The 13485-nt window shown below is 40.6% G+C and overlaps 2 protein-coding genes across 9 annotated transcripts in view; one reads left to right on the top strand and one right to left on the bottom strand.

Moving 5' to 3' along the window:
* Positions 1–4: 4 nt before the first annotated feature.
* moody (G-protein coupled receptor moody) lies at positions 5–12097 on the bottom strand. Of its 4 annotated transcripts, XM_046630269.2 has the most exons (10): positions 11277–12096; positions 6674–6783; positions 5630–5770; positions 4488–4658; positions 4106–4233; positions 3689–3842; positions 3390–3589; positions 1979–2158; positions 572–674; positions 5–209 (listed from the first exon to the last, which is right to left on the bottom strand). In XM_046630269.2, the coding sequence occupies exons 2-9, from the start codon at positions 6781–6783 to the stop codon at positions 616–618; spliced, it is 1143 nt and encodes a 380-aa protein (XP_046486225.1). In that variant the 5' UTR covers positions 11277–12096; the 3' UTR covers positions 5–209; positions 572–615. The 4 variants fall into 4 exon arrangements, with proteins under 4 accessions (XP_046486225.1, XP_046486223.1, XP_046486224.1 ...); XM_046630267.2 differs by lacking the exon at positions 572–674 and having other exon boundaries at positions 11277–11405; XM_046630268.2 differs by lacking the exons at positions 572–674; positions 11277–12096 and adding an exon at positions 10099–10169.
* LOC124220872 (uncharacterized) overlaps positions 4467–13485 on the top strand; it is an 89288-nt gene continuing 80269 nt past the window's right edge. The window contains exon 1 of one of the 5 annotated variants that reach the window (XM_046630260.2): positions 4467–4671. Coding sequence is in view for 1 of the 5 variants with exons in the window: in XM_046630253.2 (XP_046486209.1) it covers positions 11182–11187 (6 nt within the window). In the remaining 4 variants the exon portion in view is untranslated. Of the gene's footprint in view, positions 4672–8651; positions 9490–11120; positions 11188–13485 lie in introns of those variants that run through there. The other 4 variants (XM_069137467.1, XM_046630255.2, XM_069137466.1 and 1 more) reach the window with 4 other exon arrangements.

Here is a 13485-nt window from a genome sequence, read left to right as displayed (position 1 = left end):
TGACATTTTATCGTCCACTTCGCCGAGTCTTACATCTCCTAAAATATTGCAGACTGTTACAACGGGGCTATTTCAGAGCGAATCGTTTTTCGGTCCTTTGGAAAATCACAATATATCCTTGGAGTGCGAATCTCTCGTAGGACTCATCGGGTTCATAGCCACGGATACGTTGGACACCATAGTTCTGCTGTAGCTATCTCTTGAAGAGTCTGAAATTTGAGGAAACTAATGTCAACGGTATTCATTTGATATACAGGTATAACACGAAGGTCATCGTTAAGTAAAATTAATTGACAATTAAAAGATGAAATAAATATTCAACACGATAATTGAGATAAAAACTTAATCAACGAAACGGTTGTTAGTTGTTAAAACTCGGTTTACAAAATTACAGTCCGACCTTCATTGTTAGTTCGGTGTTAGTTTGTAGTAAGTGTGTTTTAAAATATATATGTTTATTTTTTTATGCCGTATAGAAATACAGTTTTCGATTAAATTCGAGGTAGATTAGTTTGTTAATTATAATCCAATATTGTTACTACTACTATTACTGTAGTGCATTAGTAGGTACCTATATTCACTGCCACCGAACATGCAAACGTCCGACTGTGGTTTTCATGGAATGGTTTTAAGTAAAAAAATATTTGGGTAGTTCGAATCAGCTACACCTGAAACTGTCAAAAGGAAAACAATCGTCAAGTCCTTGGAAGAAAGGAATAGCTCTAGCTACATTGAAAGAGAATTGTGTTGATGATATAGATAGGTGATATTGGTTGCACATTGAAGATAAATTGTGAAATTAGTGAATAGGCCAAATAATGGATTCAACGAGCTAACAGAGGTTTTTCGTCTCTGTCCATTGTTTTGGATCGGTTAGGAGAACCACGAACGTTTAGAAATCGTCGTTTACCAATTACCGCTCACAGGTAGATTATAGATAGAAAGAAGATATGATTAGATGTATCGTTTGCTTGTTACGTGCAATAAATTTAGGTACGATTTATAATTTAATACTAACAGGTATCGTATACCTACGTCTGGTGTAAATATATTGTGTAATAGGATGTGTAGATGCGATTGGATATTCAGAATGACGTGCGAGGATTTCTGCTCAAGGATGTATCAGACGCATAATACGTATAGTCTAGTCGGAAAAACGTCGAGGCAAGACAAAGGTTGAAAATCTATGATTGAATTCCATCGAGGTAAATTTGATTAAAGTAGTAAAGTAAATTAATGAAAAAACCTTTGCCGTGAGAAAAAAAAAAACATTGAAAAAATGTGAATTTACTTTAAGTTCGTCAAGTTCGTAATATACGTCGTATCAACAAGTCTGTCGATGTAGATTGCGAACTCCTCTTGTCAAAAGTCTGCAGCACCAAATATTTGTAAAGACTTCATTTCAGAACAAAACGAGCTATAATTAATAAAAATTGAATGAACGATATGCTTTTGACACTTGAGAAGTAGTACCATGCCTACAACGTGATTAGCTGTACAAAGTTGTTCAAGTAATTAGCTCTCTTTATATTGGAATTCTCAGATGGTTTATAAGCGTCGAATTACTATTCAAAGCAAATTGAATTCGGTTAATTGTTGAAACTTTCTTCTAAAACTTTGGCACGTCAGAATTGTTGTTTTGCCTGAAACATCCTCAATTTTCGTTTCTTTTGTTTTTTTCTGTTTTCAATGCGGGATATTGTTATAAACACACAGGCATGATCACACAGAGAAGAGAGAAGTTAATTAATCAACCGGCCCGAGTTGCGCCGAGACATGCCGATGCCACCAATCTTAGAAGCATTTTAGTCCCTTCACTTACGAAACTGTGTAAACTGCAATTGTAATTTGGTTACACGGTGGTTCGGTCAGAGTTTCGTGACCGTAGCTACCGTCGCGACGACGATGTCATGGACGTGGTTGTGGTGGACTTGGTTTGGCGTGTGGATGTTGTGATGTTGATGGTGGTGATGGTTACCTTGGTGTAAATTGTTCTGTGCTGGCGCGCTGCTCCCGTGAGGAGTTAGCGATGCCCGGATACTCGAGCAGCTTATAACCCCGGCGTAAGCCTGCCTGTATTGCTTGTTCATTATCACGTAGATTATTGGATTCACGCAGGAGGCGAAGTAAAGCAAAAGGTAGCCGGCAACGTGGAGTCCTGGAAGGGTAATTATTCGATAATTATAATCAACGTCACGGTCACTCGATAGGAAAAAAAAAAAAATACCCTAACCGATTTTCTGCATTCCTCCAAATATTGTGTCATGTACACTTGGGGACAATGAATCTGAGTGGGCTAATTTTTTACACCAGACAGTTATGTTGGCAACACAGAGAAATCTACAGCGCCATAGTCGGCCGAGCGCGAAACAAACTCAATCTCGATAAACGTAACATGACCCATGACCGTCGAATCTAACCTTGGAATACCGCGGGGATAATGATTTGTTGGATTGACACGTATTCTAAGGTTAGATTCGACGGTCATGGGTTATGTTATGTTTACAAAGATTGTGTCTGTTTCGCGGCTGGCCGGCAGTGGCGCTGCGGGTTGATTCTGCATTGCCAACTTGACCGATTGGTGGAAAAAATTAGCTATCTCAGAATTAATGCGGACAAGTGTACGTCTATAATGTTATACAAAGCATTATACAGGAGAAAGTATACGTATGTATAGAATGTCTACAGAAAATTTCCTGCTGGAATTTTTGCAGGCCTGCATAACTTTGTAAAATATCTTCGCAGAAGCCGGTGAATTTTGTGTGTCAGGTGTAAGTTGAAAAGAAAAATCGTGTGAGAAATATTCGCAGTGAAATTCACTGCAGCCTCAATTCTTCGCATTCCCTGATAGGATATGGATTGTATCATCTTGAAAACTTTCCAATTTCTCTTCATTTCTCAACACAATTCCTGTTTTCTATTCAATTCTTACTTAACTCCTTTACTTGCTACTATATTACACGTAGGTATGTACATATTCCTTGTATTTTTATCGTTCGAAAAATTTAAATTGATTGCGACAAGTCGGTGGTTATTGTTATTGTTATTACTTTTGATTCGATTAGAAAAACACATGAGCCCGAATGAGTGATTCAAGTCAGAGCTATTCGAATCGAATTAATGGATGAATTTAGGAGTTAAGTCATGTAATGATTAACATTGCAGGTCCAGCATTCGAGCAAAGAATAAAACACAACCTTGTAGAAATGAGTAACAAAATGATGCGGAAATATGTGGAACACCTTGAAGTATGTTGGATGGAATCAGGGAATGTAATGGATTATGAACGATTAAAAAAATAAAAATATACGTTTTCTTTCGAATATTGCAGACAGAATATTGACTAATGATTAAGAATATAAATGACTATCGTGAAATGGAATGCTCACCAGGATGCTGGACGGAAGAATCGGCGACCTTGACGATCGTGATGGGCAAGTAGCAAGCTAGGAAACTGAGGAAAATAGCAAGGACCATTTTGGTGATGCGCCACTCGCTTCTCCGCTGTTTTATCTCCCTGACATCCTTCCTGGGTGAGTGCGGTGACTTGATAGTCGGTGCAGCGTGTTTTCTCATTCGTGATTCGGATCTAGTGAACAGTCGGAACAGGGCGTGTTACACAAATGGAGTCGCGCATTTTTTCAATAGCCTTGAAATTTTCCTCGATTCGGCGATCGGTAAATCTCACCTGTGAACAACCCAAAATATCTTCGCATAACATCCCACGATCATGATGCATGGTATTAAGAATCCCATGACGAACAGGAAGGTCTTGGAGCTGTGACCCTGGGCGTCCTTGACGATGGAGCAGGTCTCGAGATTGGGGTCGTAATCGAATTTGCCTGGAACGAGGTTTAGGATCAGAGATCTACAGCCCGTGAATCGTCAACTTGCCGGCCAACTGCAAGCACGCGTCATTGCCACCTCTGACTGATTGACAGATCAGCCGACATGATTTCTCAACTTCCTAATCGGATCTGGTCGCCGCGCCGGCTCGAATAATTAAATACACGGTACGCACTAACATAAGTAGTAACTCGGCCTCGTGTGCGTCTGTGTCTCCAGGAATATGTACTTGTCAATAAGCTTGGCATTTTTTACTCACCCCAAATTCCTAACAGCGTCGGGACTTGCATACCGTACGAAAAGCACCAGCAGAACAGGATCATTAACGCGATCCAATGCTTTTTATAAACCTTGTTGTATATCTCGTGATGAGCTATCATGATATACCTATATTCGCAAGGAAAATTCTGATTATTTAAAAAACTTTATTACATGATTTTTGGGAGGAAATTCATGAATTTGAAAAGTCAGGTACTCTTTACCAGCCGATGACGATGTTTTAGTCGATCGCAACAGTAAAGATTCACAGTTTTCGGTTTTTGTACATGTCTCATGTAACTTTTTCTCGCCGGAGATTAAACCGACGTCACCATATCCGACACTTTGATATAATACGTATCACGTATGAATATTTGTTTTACCTGTTGACCGTGATAGCAGCCACGGAGAGCAAGCTGACGCCGACGTTGCCGTATCTCAAGAACGGCACCAGGTGACAGAGGAAATTGTTCTCAGCCCATCCACCGTCGATGAAACGTATAGAGTCAAAGGGCAGCACAAGCAGGCAGAAGATGAAATCCGCCACGCATAAACTGGAATTCAGACGTAAGAATAAGCAATCATTATCACGCTAATGAAGTACGAGAGATTTTTGCAATTGTGAACTTTTTCAACTTCACAATTTTCGCACTTCTGGTCACGAAATTCTATGACAATAACAAAAGAAATTTTTCGAGTTGAAAATTTAGTGAAGATTCGTGTCAACGCGATGAGAAAAACAAAATAATCCCAACAAAAGATACAGATGTGAGAGAGTTCGATTTTTTCCCCACGTTTCAAGGTTCCAGAAAGCTACAATTTAAGGTGAACGTCGATAGAAATTCGCAGTACGAAACGACGAAGACGAATAGCGAAAAATGCGGTATCGTAGCTCTGTGGAAGCCAGAAAAGACTTGGGAATTGAATTTGATTTGGGTTTCGAAATTTAATTTACTCCCGAGGGTGGGTCGTCGGAAATATAGCCAGAGGGTCGAGAAAGGTGCGACCAATTTTATTATACTCTTTGCTCACTTGACACATTTTTGGAATTTGTTTTATTAAATTTGACGAAAAGCATCCCTCGCCGCGGCTCGTTCATATACATAGACAGACGTATTCTTCGTTCGATTCAAAACCCTGGGAAAGCTCGCTTGCAAATATAGTACAACGACGCCCTCGGCGTCGCAATTTATACATTACAACTCTTTGCCAAGCGTTTCCTCTACAGGCTACAGTATGCTGCTGCTAGGTTTTGTGAAGATAAATTGAACAGGGCGCCTGCCGAGTAGCCGAGGAAGAGAAGAAACGTCGGACAAAGAAACCGATAAAAGAGACGTAATTACTTCCAATTGTAAAAAGTTTTCACCGTTCGCAGCCTGCGCGGCGCGACAAAGTTTTAAATTCAATTGATTTCTTACCGTGCCAGATGATTCAATTATTTACGCGATATCTGTTTCTACTCCGAACCTATTTATTCATTTTATATAGTGGTGATTCTAACATCCGAGGCACCACATTAACCTACCTAATTATGAAAGCAGCGGCTACGTTCCGGACTTTCGGGTACCTGCAGAGTGCTATGATTGTCAAAAGATTTCCAAGCACCCCGGTTACCAATATCAAAATTGCTGCGGTTGCGGCAAAATTTCTCAGCGGTCTGGAAAACCTGCAACAAAATAAAAAAAAAAACAACAACACGTTAAATCCAAAAAAACAAGACAGGGAAAGAAAATTGAGAATGTCTGAATTATATTCGCGTAGTCGTTATACTCGGTGCTTGTATTTTGGTTAAAATGCATTATTTGAAAAAAAATAAATAAAAAATGTCCTTCTTGTCGTAGTTAACAATCGTGTGTGAAAAATGTCGCCCCTCCTTTTTCCGATGAAACAAGCAAGCTCCGAATACTGCACGAAAAATTTGCAGCGGAACAAATATTGTCCCTGTCGTAATCCAGCTTATAATATTGTTCTGAATCTGGAGCGGGTATGCAATAAGCCATAAAGACGGAATAGCAGCAGCGACGCTGATTGGCTATATAAATGCGTGTGCTTTTTTCAACAAGTTCTAGGTATGCTGTAAAACTTATAGCTTCCACTTGCAGCTACTGCCACCTAATAACGTCGCGAAATGGGAAACTACTTTGGCAAACTGCATAATCTGACTCCCTCTCATATGGATGCAAAACTTTCCTCGTTTTCCGCCAAATTGTCTATTTCACACTACATCCTATGTACATTATACACCTTATCGTCGGTGTTTTGACGTCCTCTAAACTATGTACCGAAACCAATCGGGTACGGAATGAATTCTTGAAACGCCAAGGAAGAAAACGGGGGATGAGTTGAAAGATTTATAGAGAGCGAGAGAGGCCAGGATGGATCATCGCAGAATTCTCGAGGAAATAAGAAAGAAAGAAACGCAGTTTACGCGAACCGACGCATCGCACATACTTTTGAAAACGACGATGTCACGAGTAGATTTGGCTTCGAGTTATCTCCGACATACACGAGTGTCGACTGCAGAATCAACACGCATTGGACAGAGATACGACAATGGATTCTCATTTACCTTGAATGCTCGCTATCGATGATCGGCATGCTGCGATTGGCTTCTTGGGTGATCTGCGATAGCCAAGTAGCTTCGGGTTCCATTTTGAAGAAATGATCGGCTCCGGTCATCTGTAACATTTAATAATCGATTTATTCGCGTCAATTTTACCCACTCTTCGACGAATGATGGGGGCGCACTCGTAACTCGACCCGTACACCCGTGTCTGGAACCGTGTTTAATCTACCGTATACACGTTAATTCGTCAACGTCAAATTAACGGATTAGTTCGGTAGGAGCATGAGAATGACCTTTAAAATGAAAATTTCAACGTTCTCGCCCGTCGTCATTTGTGTTCAACACACATACGGGTTCGATGTGACAATTAGAGGGACTGGCATGAGTCAGCTTTGAAATATGGGGAAAGACAAGTTTCCCACTAACGTCATCATTTTCCTCGAATATTTATATTACTGAACCGGACATTCGGTCGTTCATTTCTTCATGGTTACCCGGAAGTTGCAGCAATAACATTTTTCTTCAGAAACTTACTCGGTTTCCTGATGGTTTCAACTTGACGAACTAATTTTACACAAGGCAACCGAACCACAGAAAAAATTCTCCGTAGGCACTTCTTTTACTTTGTGTAATTTAAGTAAAATAATGAAAGAGCGAGAAACGACGCGTCAGAAATTTTTCTTGAAAATCAATTATGTACACTTGAGACTGCGGACTTGAAGCTCTTCGGTTGAAATTTACAAAGCTTGGTTTCAAGGCTAAAAATCGGTACGATGACCACGAACCTGATAACAACTTTAATATTCGAAATTCTGCCCCGACTGTCCCTATTCGAAATCAAATACTCGAATAATTTTCGTACAAATTGGCGGATCCCGCTGGGTTTTTTTTTCGACTCATGTATCTCTTTGTGTACAACCTGTTCCATGTATGTCCATTCAGCAAGAACAGCTTGTAATAACACCGCGCCTCGTTACGTGCCATAGTTTGAATAGCGATTATCAATGTCTCGTCGAGTCGTTTGGCAATGAATGGTGAATCACGCGAAGTGGAAATACGCGGAATAGCCATTAGAGCGAGATGACTCGATCACTTGATACACTTAACGTATCACCGAAGCAGTAGGAGCGATGAGCTTATCGAAAGATGTGGCTACGTTAATATCGGGTGTTGTGAAAAGTTGCTAAGCACGACGTACACAGTCATCGGATTCCTTCAATTCCGTTTCGAATTCGTTTCAAGCAGTCCCCGTAGCGGGCGGATATCGGGAGGCTAGCGTGCATTCTCCGTTTTGTCCCAAAAATATGCACGAATGTGTGACTAAAAGCAGTGAACGTGCTTCCCGACGTCGAGGTAGACAAACTGTTTGTCACCTTCCGGCGCGCCTTGTCTCCCTCCTATTAAGTCGCGATAAAAATGTTACAGGATGAATGAGGTAGAGATTAGAGATAAGGCGTCTTGTTACGGTCTTACGCCAGTCCTAGGTTTTTCCCTCGTCTTTTCTATTGCGAAAAATTAATCGTGGTACAGGATTTCCGGGAGGCCCGGAACACCCGATAAGCATCATAACTGCTCGGCCTGACAATTAGGATAATACGCACAGTATTACAGCTATGAATAACTGGATGAACCCAGCTTTGGTCGCATAGCTACACCCACTTTGAAAATTTTTTACATTGTTGCCAAACAATTATTGCGTAATTTGGCCAGCTCTAGCGACACTCACTCAACGATCACTAACATTTTTCCTCCAACTCGCCTCCACACGCGCTCAGCCCGTTTGCCCTCCTCTTGTTTATTTAACGATTAGATACCTCTTGAGTGTTGGACATATATGCATAGGTAAATTTCTTTCGCGTTACAGCCAACTCGTTCGAAACTTAGTCGGTACTGCGTATTTCCTACTAACCGGCTCAAAAAAGATACGATTTTTCAAAATTTCAACACCCCGCTTTCCCTTCATTCGATTACGATCGAAGTTGGTGATAAACGTGGAAAGTTACTTTCGTTCGAACAACCGTGTTACATACCCTTTCTTCACCTACGAACGTGCTTATTATGCGTAAGCTGTCAAGTGTGAGATTGAATGTTTGTTTACTATATGTTTCCCTTCGATGTTGAAAATTGATGTGAAAAACCGGTTCACTTGCTTCCTTTCCAGCTCCAGCTCCGGCTACGCGACGAATCTACATCTACATACATCCGAACTACATGCGTAGTACAATTTTACCCACATACTTTATACATATCCGTCCTACACGCACCATCTCTGTCTTCCGGCTGCTCATTCATTGTCAAATTTATAAACGCTGGTTTATCAATGCCCGTTAATTCACCGGTCGGTACGTACCTACGTACAGCTGTCCGTGACAGTAATTCATTGAGGCGTGGTACGTGTAACACAATATGTATATAGTTATACTCTCATTGCCGGCGTGATAAGTTCGTAAATACGTTTACTGCGATAGTTCGAGCAATCGTCGCAGCACGGCCAACAACTACTCGGCGTCTGAAGTAATGTGGTGAAAACTTTGCGGTTTGCTCTCGCAAATTCCGAGTAAATTCTCCTCAGTCTTCGTCCCAGCTTCCAGATCGCGGCGAAAAGCTTTCGGAGCCACTTGGCGCAGAAAATTATGCTCGCTAAGGCTTGTTAGAACAGGAAGTCGGAGTGTTAATTAGGTTTACGTCGCGTATTTAAAATTAATCGCACAACCAACGTGTCGATGCGTTCCGTTCTCTGTTTTTTAAATTCAGCATAAGGTGCGCGATGTGACGGAACGAGAGAGTGCGAGATCCCGGAAATAAGAACAAACTAGGAGGTAAGTTTCAAACGTCAATAACGTTAAGTGTGCGAATAACGTTATACTTTTTGTTTGCTCAGTCCGATTGATTTTCCTCGATTCTGTTAACTTTTCGTATCCCCCCCCCCCCCCCCTCCTATGTATGCTCCGGATGATGCATGACGAGAATAAAATTGACGAAACCTGGGAGAGCGTCGGTTGGTTTAGTACGTCGAACAATGTATACGGTATATGAGGATGCACAATGTGTGACAACATGCTGGCCTGACTATGGGGGTGCTGGATTTAGTAAACTAGGGTTAAACTGCGGCGCATTAACCTCGATTGAGTTTAATTAGAAGAAATTAACGAACACCCGGTATGTGTCCCTTCGCTGTAACGCGGATGAAAAAAAAAAAAAAACTCGCACACACTTACAAACGAGGAGAAAAAGAGAGAGAAAGAGAGGTGGAGAAAAACAGGAGCAACAACTGCGTGAAAGGCGATCCATGGGAATAAAATGTGAGAGACCTTATATATTGTATCGTATGAAAGTTGCGATTAATATCCTTACACCTACGACTGATTTAATACAAAAATACCAAAATATATCGCGTGCGAGTGTTTAATAATTGGAAGAAAAAATACCTTGTACTTAAATCGCGTATCCGATATGTACGTCTCATGGGAAGTCTTAAAACCCAGCAATTGTTGTTGTACCTTTACAGTAGGTTAGCGTTAATCGCGCCTGCGGTATTTCTAATCGTATGGTATTGACGTCACCGAATGATTTCCGAGTTAATCACACGAATGTCAATGAGTGACTCAACCTGACTCACTTCTTGTGAGAGAGAAAGGACTTGACCACGGTGTTCAAGTTTCTCGGACGGTGATGGTGATGCCTGTACACCGCGTATCGCATACCTGTACACTGCCTGTACATACACGATAAAAAACGTGTTGCTCACGATGCAACGTGTTCCGAATTATTTTTTCATTCGAACCGGCTCTGACTCATCTTTGAACGTCCTGCAATTCTTCGTCGCGGATGTAAAGTTATTTTTTTTCATAATTTCGTATAAACAATTCACGAGTCACTTTGAATACCTACGGCACTTTATACTCTTCTATAGCTTATAACCTCTGTTTAGCACACCTCAGCGGTATTCAAAACCACATACGCGATTCTTTTACGTTTCGCAAGTAGAATTGTTGTATCGTTATACGGGTTTTCTCAATCTGCGGTTACATTGTAGCTGAAAAATGATGTAGAGTTTTTTTTTTTAGTAACTTTTAGTATATTTTGTTTGGGTTACATGTCGGAAAGATCGAGTTATTCTTTTATTTATTTTTTTTTACATATATGACGACAGTCGTATTTCGCTTTATTCTTGTCTTGTCGAATTCGACTGCTTGTTTATTAGTTCAGATAATACGCGAAGCTTTTTGCCGACCAATTGTAACAATAATTTAACTTCCAGTCTACGTTTGCTAGAACTGAAACACGTCTCGAGGGCAGTAAACAACTATCCTTCACTTTTTATTCCATTGAACGCCGACTGGTACGAAAAACATACCCTAGATGTCGCTAGCGTTCAGCGCTCCCGCGACAAAAGTAATCACGAACTTTAATAAATGGAGCAATGAATGCACGGTTATTAATCGTACGATGATAATTTTTCCGCGATCTCTGATGAGCCAGCCATAAGTTTGTCCCGACACTGAATTTCGATGATCGTAAGTTTTTATTTTAATATCTTTCTCGTTGGATTTTGATGTGACTGCACAAGTGCAGCGGGGGAGTTTAACAAGTGTGTCGGTCTCACCTTTTTTTTTGTTACCACATGAATGTGACACGGTGTTGAACCCCTCGGAACCGTCTTTTTGTTCTTTCTCCGGTTTGTAATGTGGTCCTCAGCTGCAGAGAGAGTCGGTGTAGCGTGACTAACAGTTTGTCATCATTATCTCGTTCCTGTTTTCTAATTTCACTCTTCATTCGCTCGCAATCAAACTTATACTTCCAAGTGTGCGTGGGCGTGCGTGCATCAGGCGTACAACACGACTCGTATATGAAATTCAAATCGACTCTTTTGTTTCGATTGTCGGGCACTCACGCTGTTTGAGCAGTAGCAGTAGGCCGCACTTTCGACGATCGGTGAGAGTTTTAAAAGATACACATCACTCTTGAAACTATCAAAGACAAGGTTTACAGTATAGTTGTTTATTGACCGATAATCAGCCGTTAGAGTCAAGTGGAGGCGAATGAAAATGTAGTAAAAGAAGAACTGATCTCGATTTAATTCCCGATTTATTTTCACTCTCGATTATTTCTCTTACTCAAATACAATTCTAGATCCTATCACGCGATACACTCTGCAAGCAAATGACTCGCGGATTTGCGATTAAGCAAGCTCGTTTCGTTCCTTATCGTGTCTGGGCTGGTAGAATATATATCACTTTGCCGAACACCTTTTGACCTCTTCAAATAAATTATTATCTGAATGTCAGAGTACGCGCGGCGACACGATTTACGCAACTCTGTCCTACTCCGCGATCAGTTGTAGTTTGTGAAAAATTTCCAGTGCATTTTTGCACGCCAATAATGCCCGACCGACTGCTTCAAATGTCACGAAAAGACTGCTTAGTGCTTACCGTGCATTCTGTCAACTAGGAGTTACTACGGAGGACGCAGGAGTGGGAGTCCCCTGATGACAAATGCTCCCACCTCTGTGTTGTTCAATCGTATCTACGTCCATGTCCACCATGGGTTCGGTGTATGGGTTTTGTTCGTTCGTACGTCAGGCGTAATCCGTGGTCTTCTCCCGGTATATAACTGCGCAACGCTTTGACAGTTTTATGATTAAACAGTGCCTCTGCTTTATGAAACTGGACAAAGCTGCAGCAGCATCAGGATGGAGGATTTCGGGTTATAATACCTGGGATTAATTTTAATATAACAGGTGGAATTTTCCACGCCTCGTTATCCTGTCACCGCGTTTATTAAACACAGTCATATAACGAATGGAATCTCACGCGTTTTGTGGCTGGGGAAAATCAGCCATAATTTTATGTAATTGAGTATTTGAATGAAATTTTTTTATTTCATATTCTTGAAGATTGGAAAAAAATATTTTGGACGCATTTTTTTATTTTTTCGACTGTATCAAAACTGCCATTAATATGACAGATTGAAAACTATAACATTGCGACGTCACCCATGTCAAGATATATCTATATATGTTAAAATCAGTGAAATTCAATCACCTATAACATGAAAAATTATCATTTTTAACGAAAAACAAAAAATACGTCCTCATTATTTTGGCTTGCACTGCATTGTGCACCCGTAAAAATGGAAAAAAAAATTTCATTCAAATACTCAACTAGTCTAATTATACATTCCTGAAACCTGGAATATTCGTCGTTTCGTATTCATCGAAACGCGAACATTTCACTCAATTGATATTTTGCTTTTTGTACATCGAATTAGAAGGCGTATTATTAATTGGTAATTTCGTTATACTATACACACAGCACCTATGACTGACGGTTTTTCACGCAGTAATTGGCTAATTGCTAAATCAACCTCTGCAATTATCAAATTTTAAGGTTCAGGGCCTGCAATTAAACACGACTAGTTTTTTTATTTCCCGATCATACGTGTAATTGCTCAGTCATGAGTGTCGGTAAAAAATGTTACTTTATTCTTTCTCGATCATAACGACGATGATCTGTTCCAACGTGACGAAACTGCAATAAGAATTGCACGTGTTTTGCAGCGAACCTCCGGTGAAATCTCATATTTTTCCATTGCACGTATAGCTTCGCCCCTCGCTTTCGTACCTAACGAAATGTAATTATTTTTAAAAAGGATGTAGGGACACGTCAACCCACATCCAAGCCGGGCTGAAATCGAGACTCAGCAGGGACTCGGTAAACCATTTAAAAACAACGTGGGTATGATAGCTTGACGGCTGATGTGCCAGCGCTTGTAATACGGAGTTTAACTATTCTCCAGAATCATCGCGTAAACTA

The sequence above is a fragment of the Neodiprion pinetum genome, chromosome 6 (genome assembly GCF_021155775.2).
Source record: "Neodiprion pinetum isolate iyNeoPine1 chromosome 6, iyNeoPine1.2, whole genome shotgun sequence".
Taxonomy (NCBI): domain Eukaryota; kingdom Metazoa; phylum Arthropoda; class Insecta; order Hymenoptera; family Diprionidae; genus Neodiprion; species Neodiprion pinetum.
The sequence above is the reverse complement of the archived record's forward strand: the minus strand, read 5'-3'. Positions and strand labels throughout refer to the sequence as shown.

What these genes read in the sequence shown, in the direction of transcription:
- moody (XM_046630267.2), bottom strand. Translation starts at nt 6,783, where the DNA reads ATGACCGGAGCCGATCATTTCTTCAAAATGGAACCCGAAGCTACTTGG. An exon ending in ATCGATAGCGAGCATTCAAG is followed by an intron (nt 5,771 to 6,673) that starts GTAAATGAGAAT and finishes ATTTTGTTGCAG; the next exon opens with GTTTTCCAGACCGCTGAGAA. An exon ending in TTCTTCCGTCCAGCATCCTG is followed by an intron (nt 2,159 to 3,389) that starts GTGAGCATTCCA and finishes TTACCCTTCCAG; the next exon opens with GACTCCACGTTGCCGGCTAC.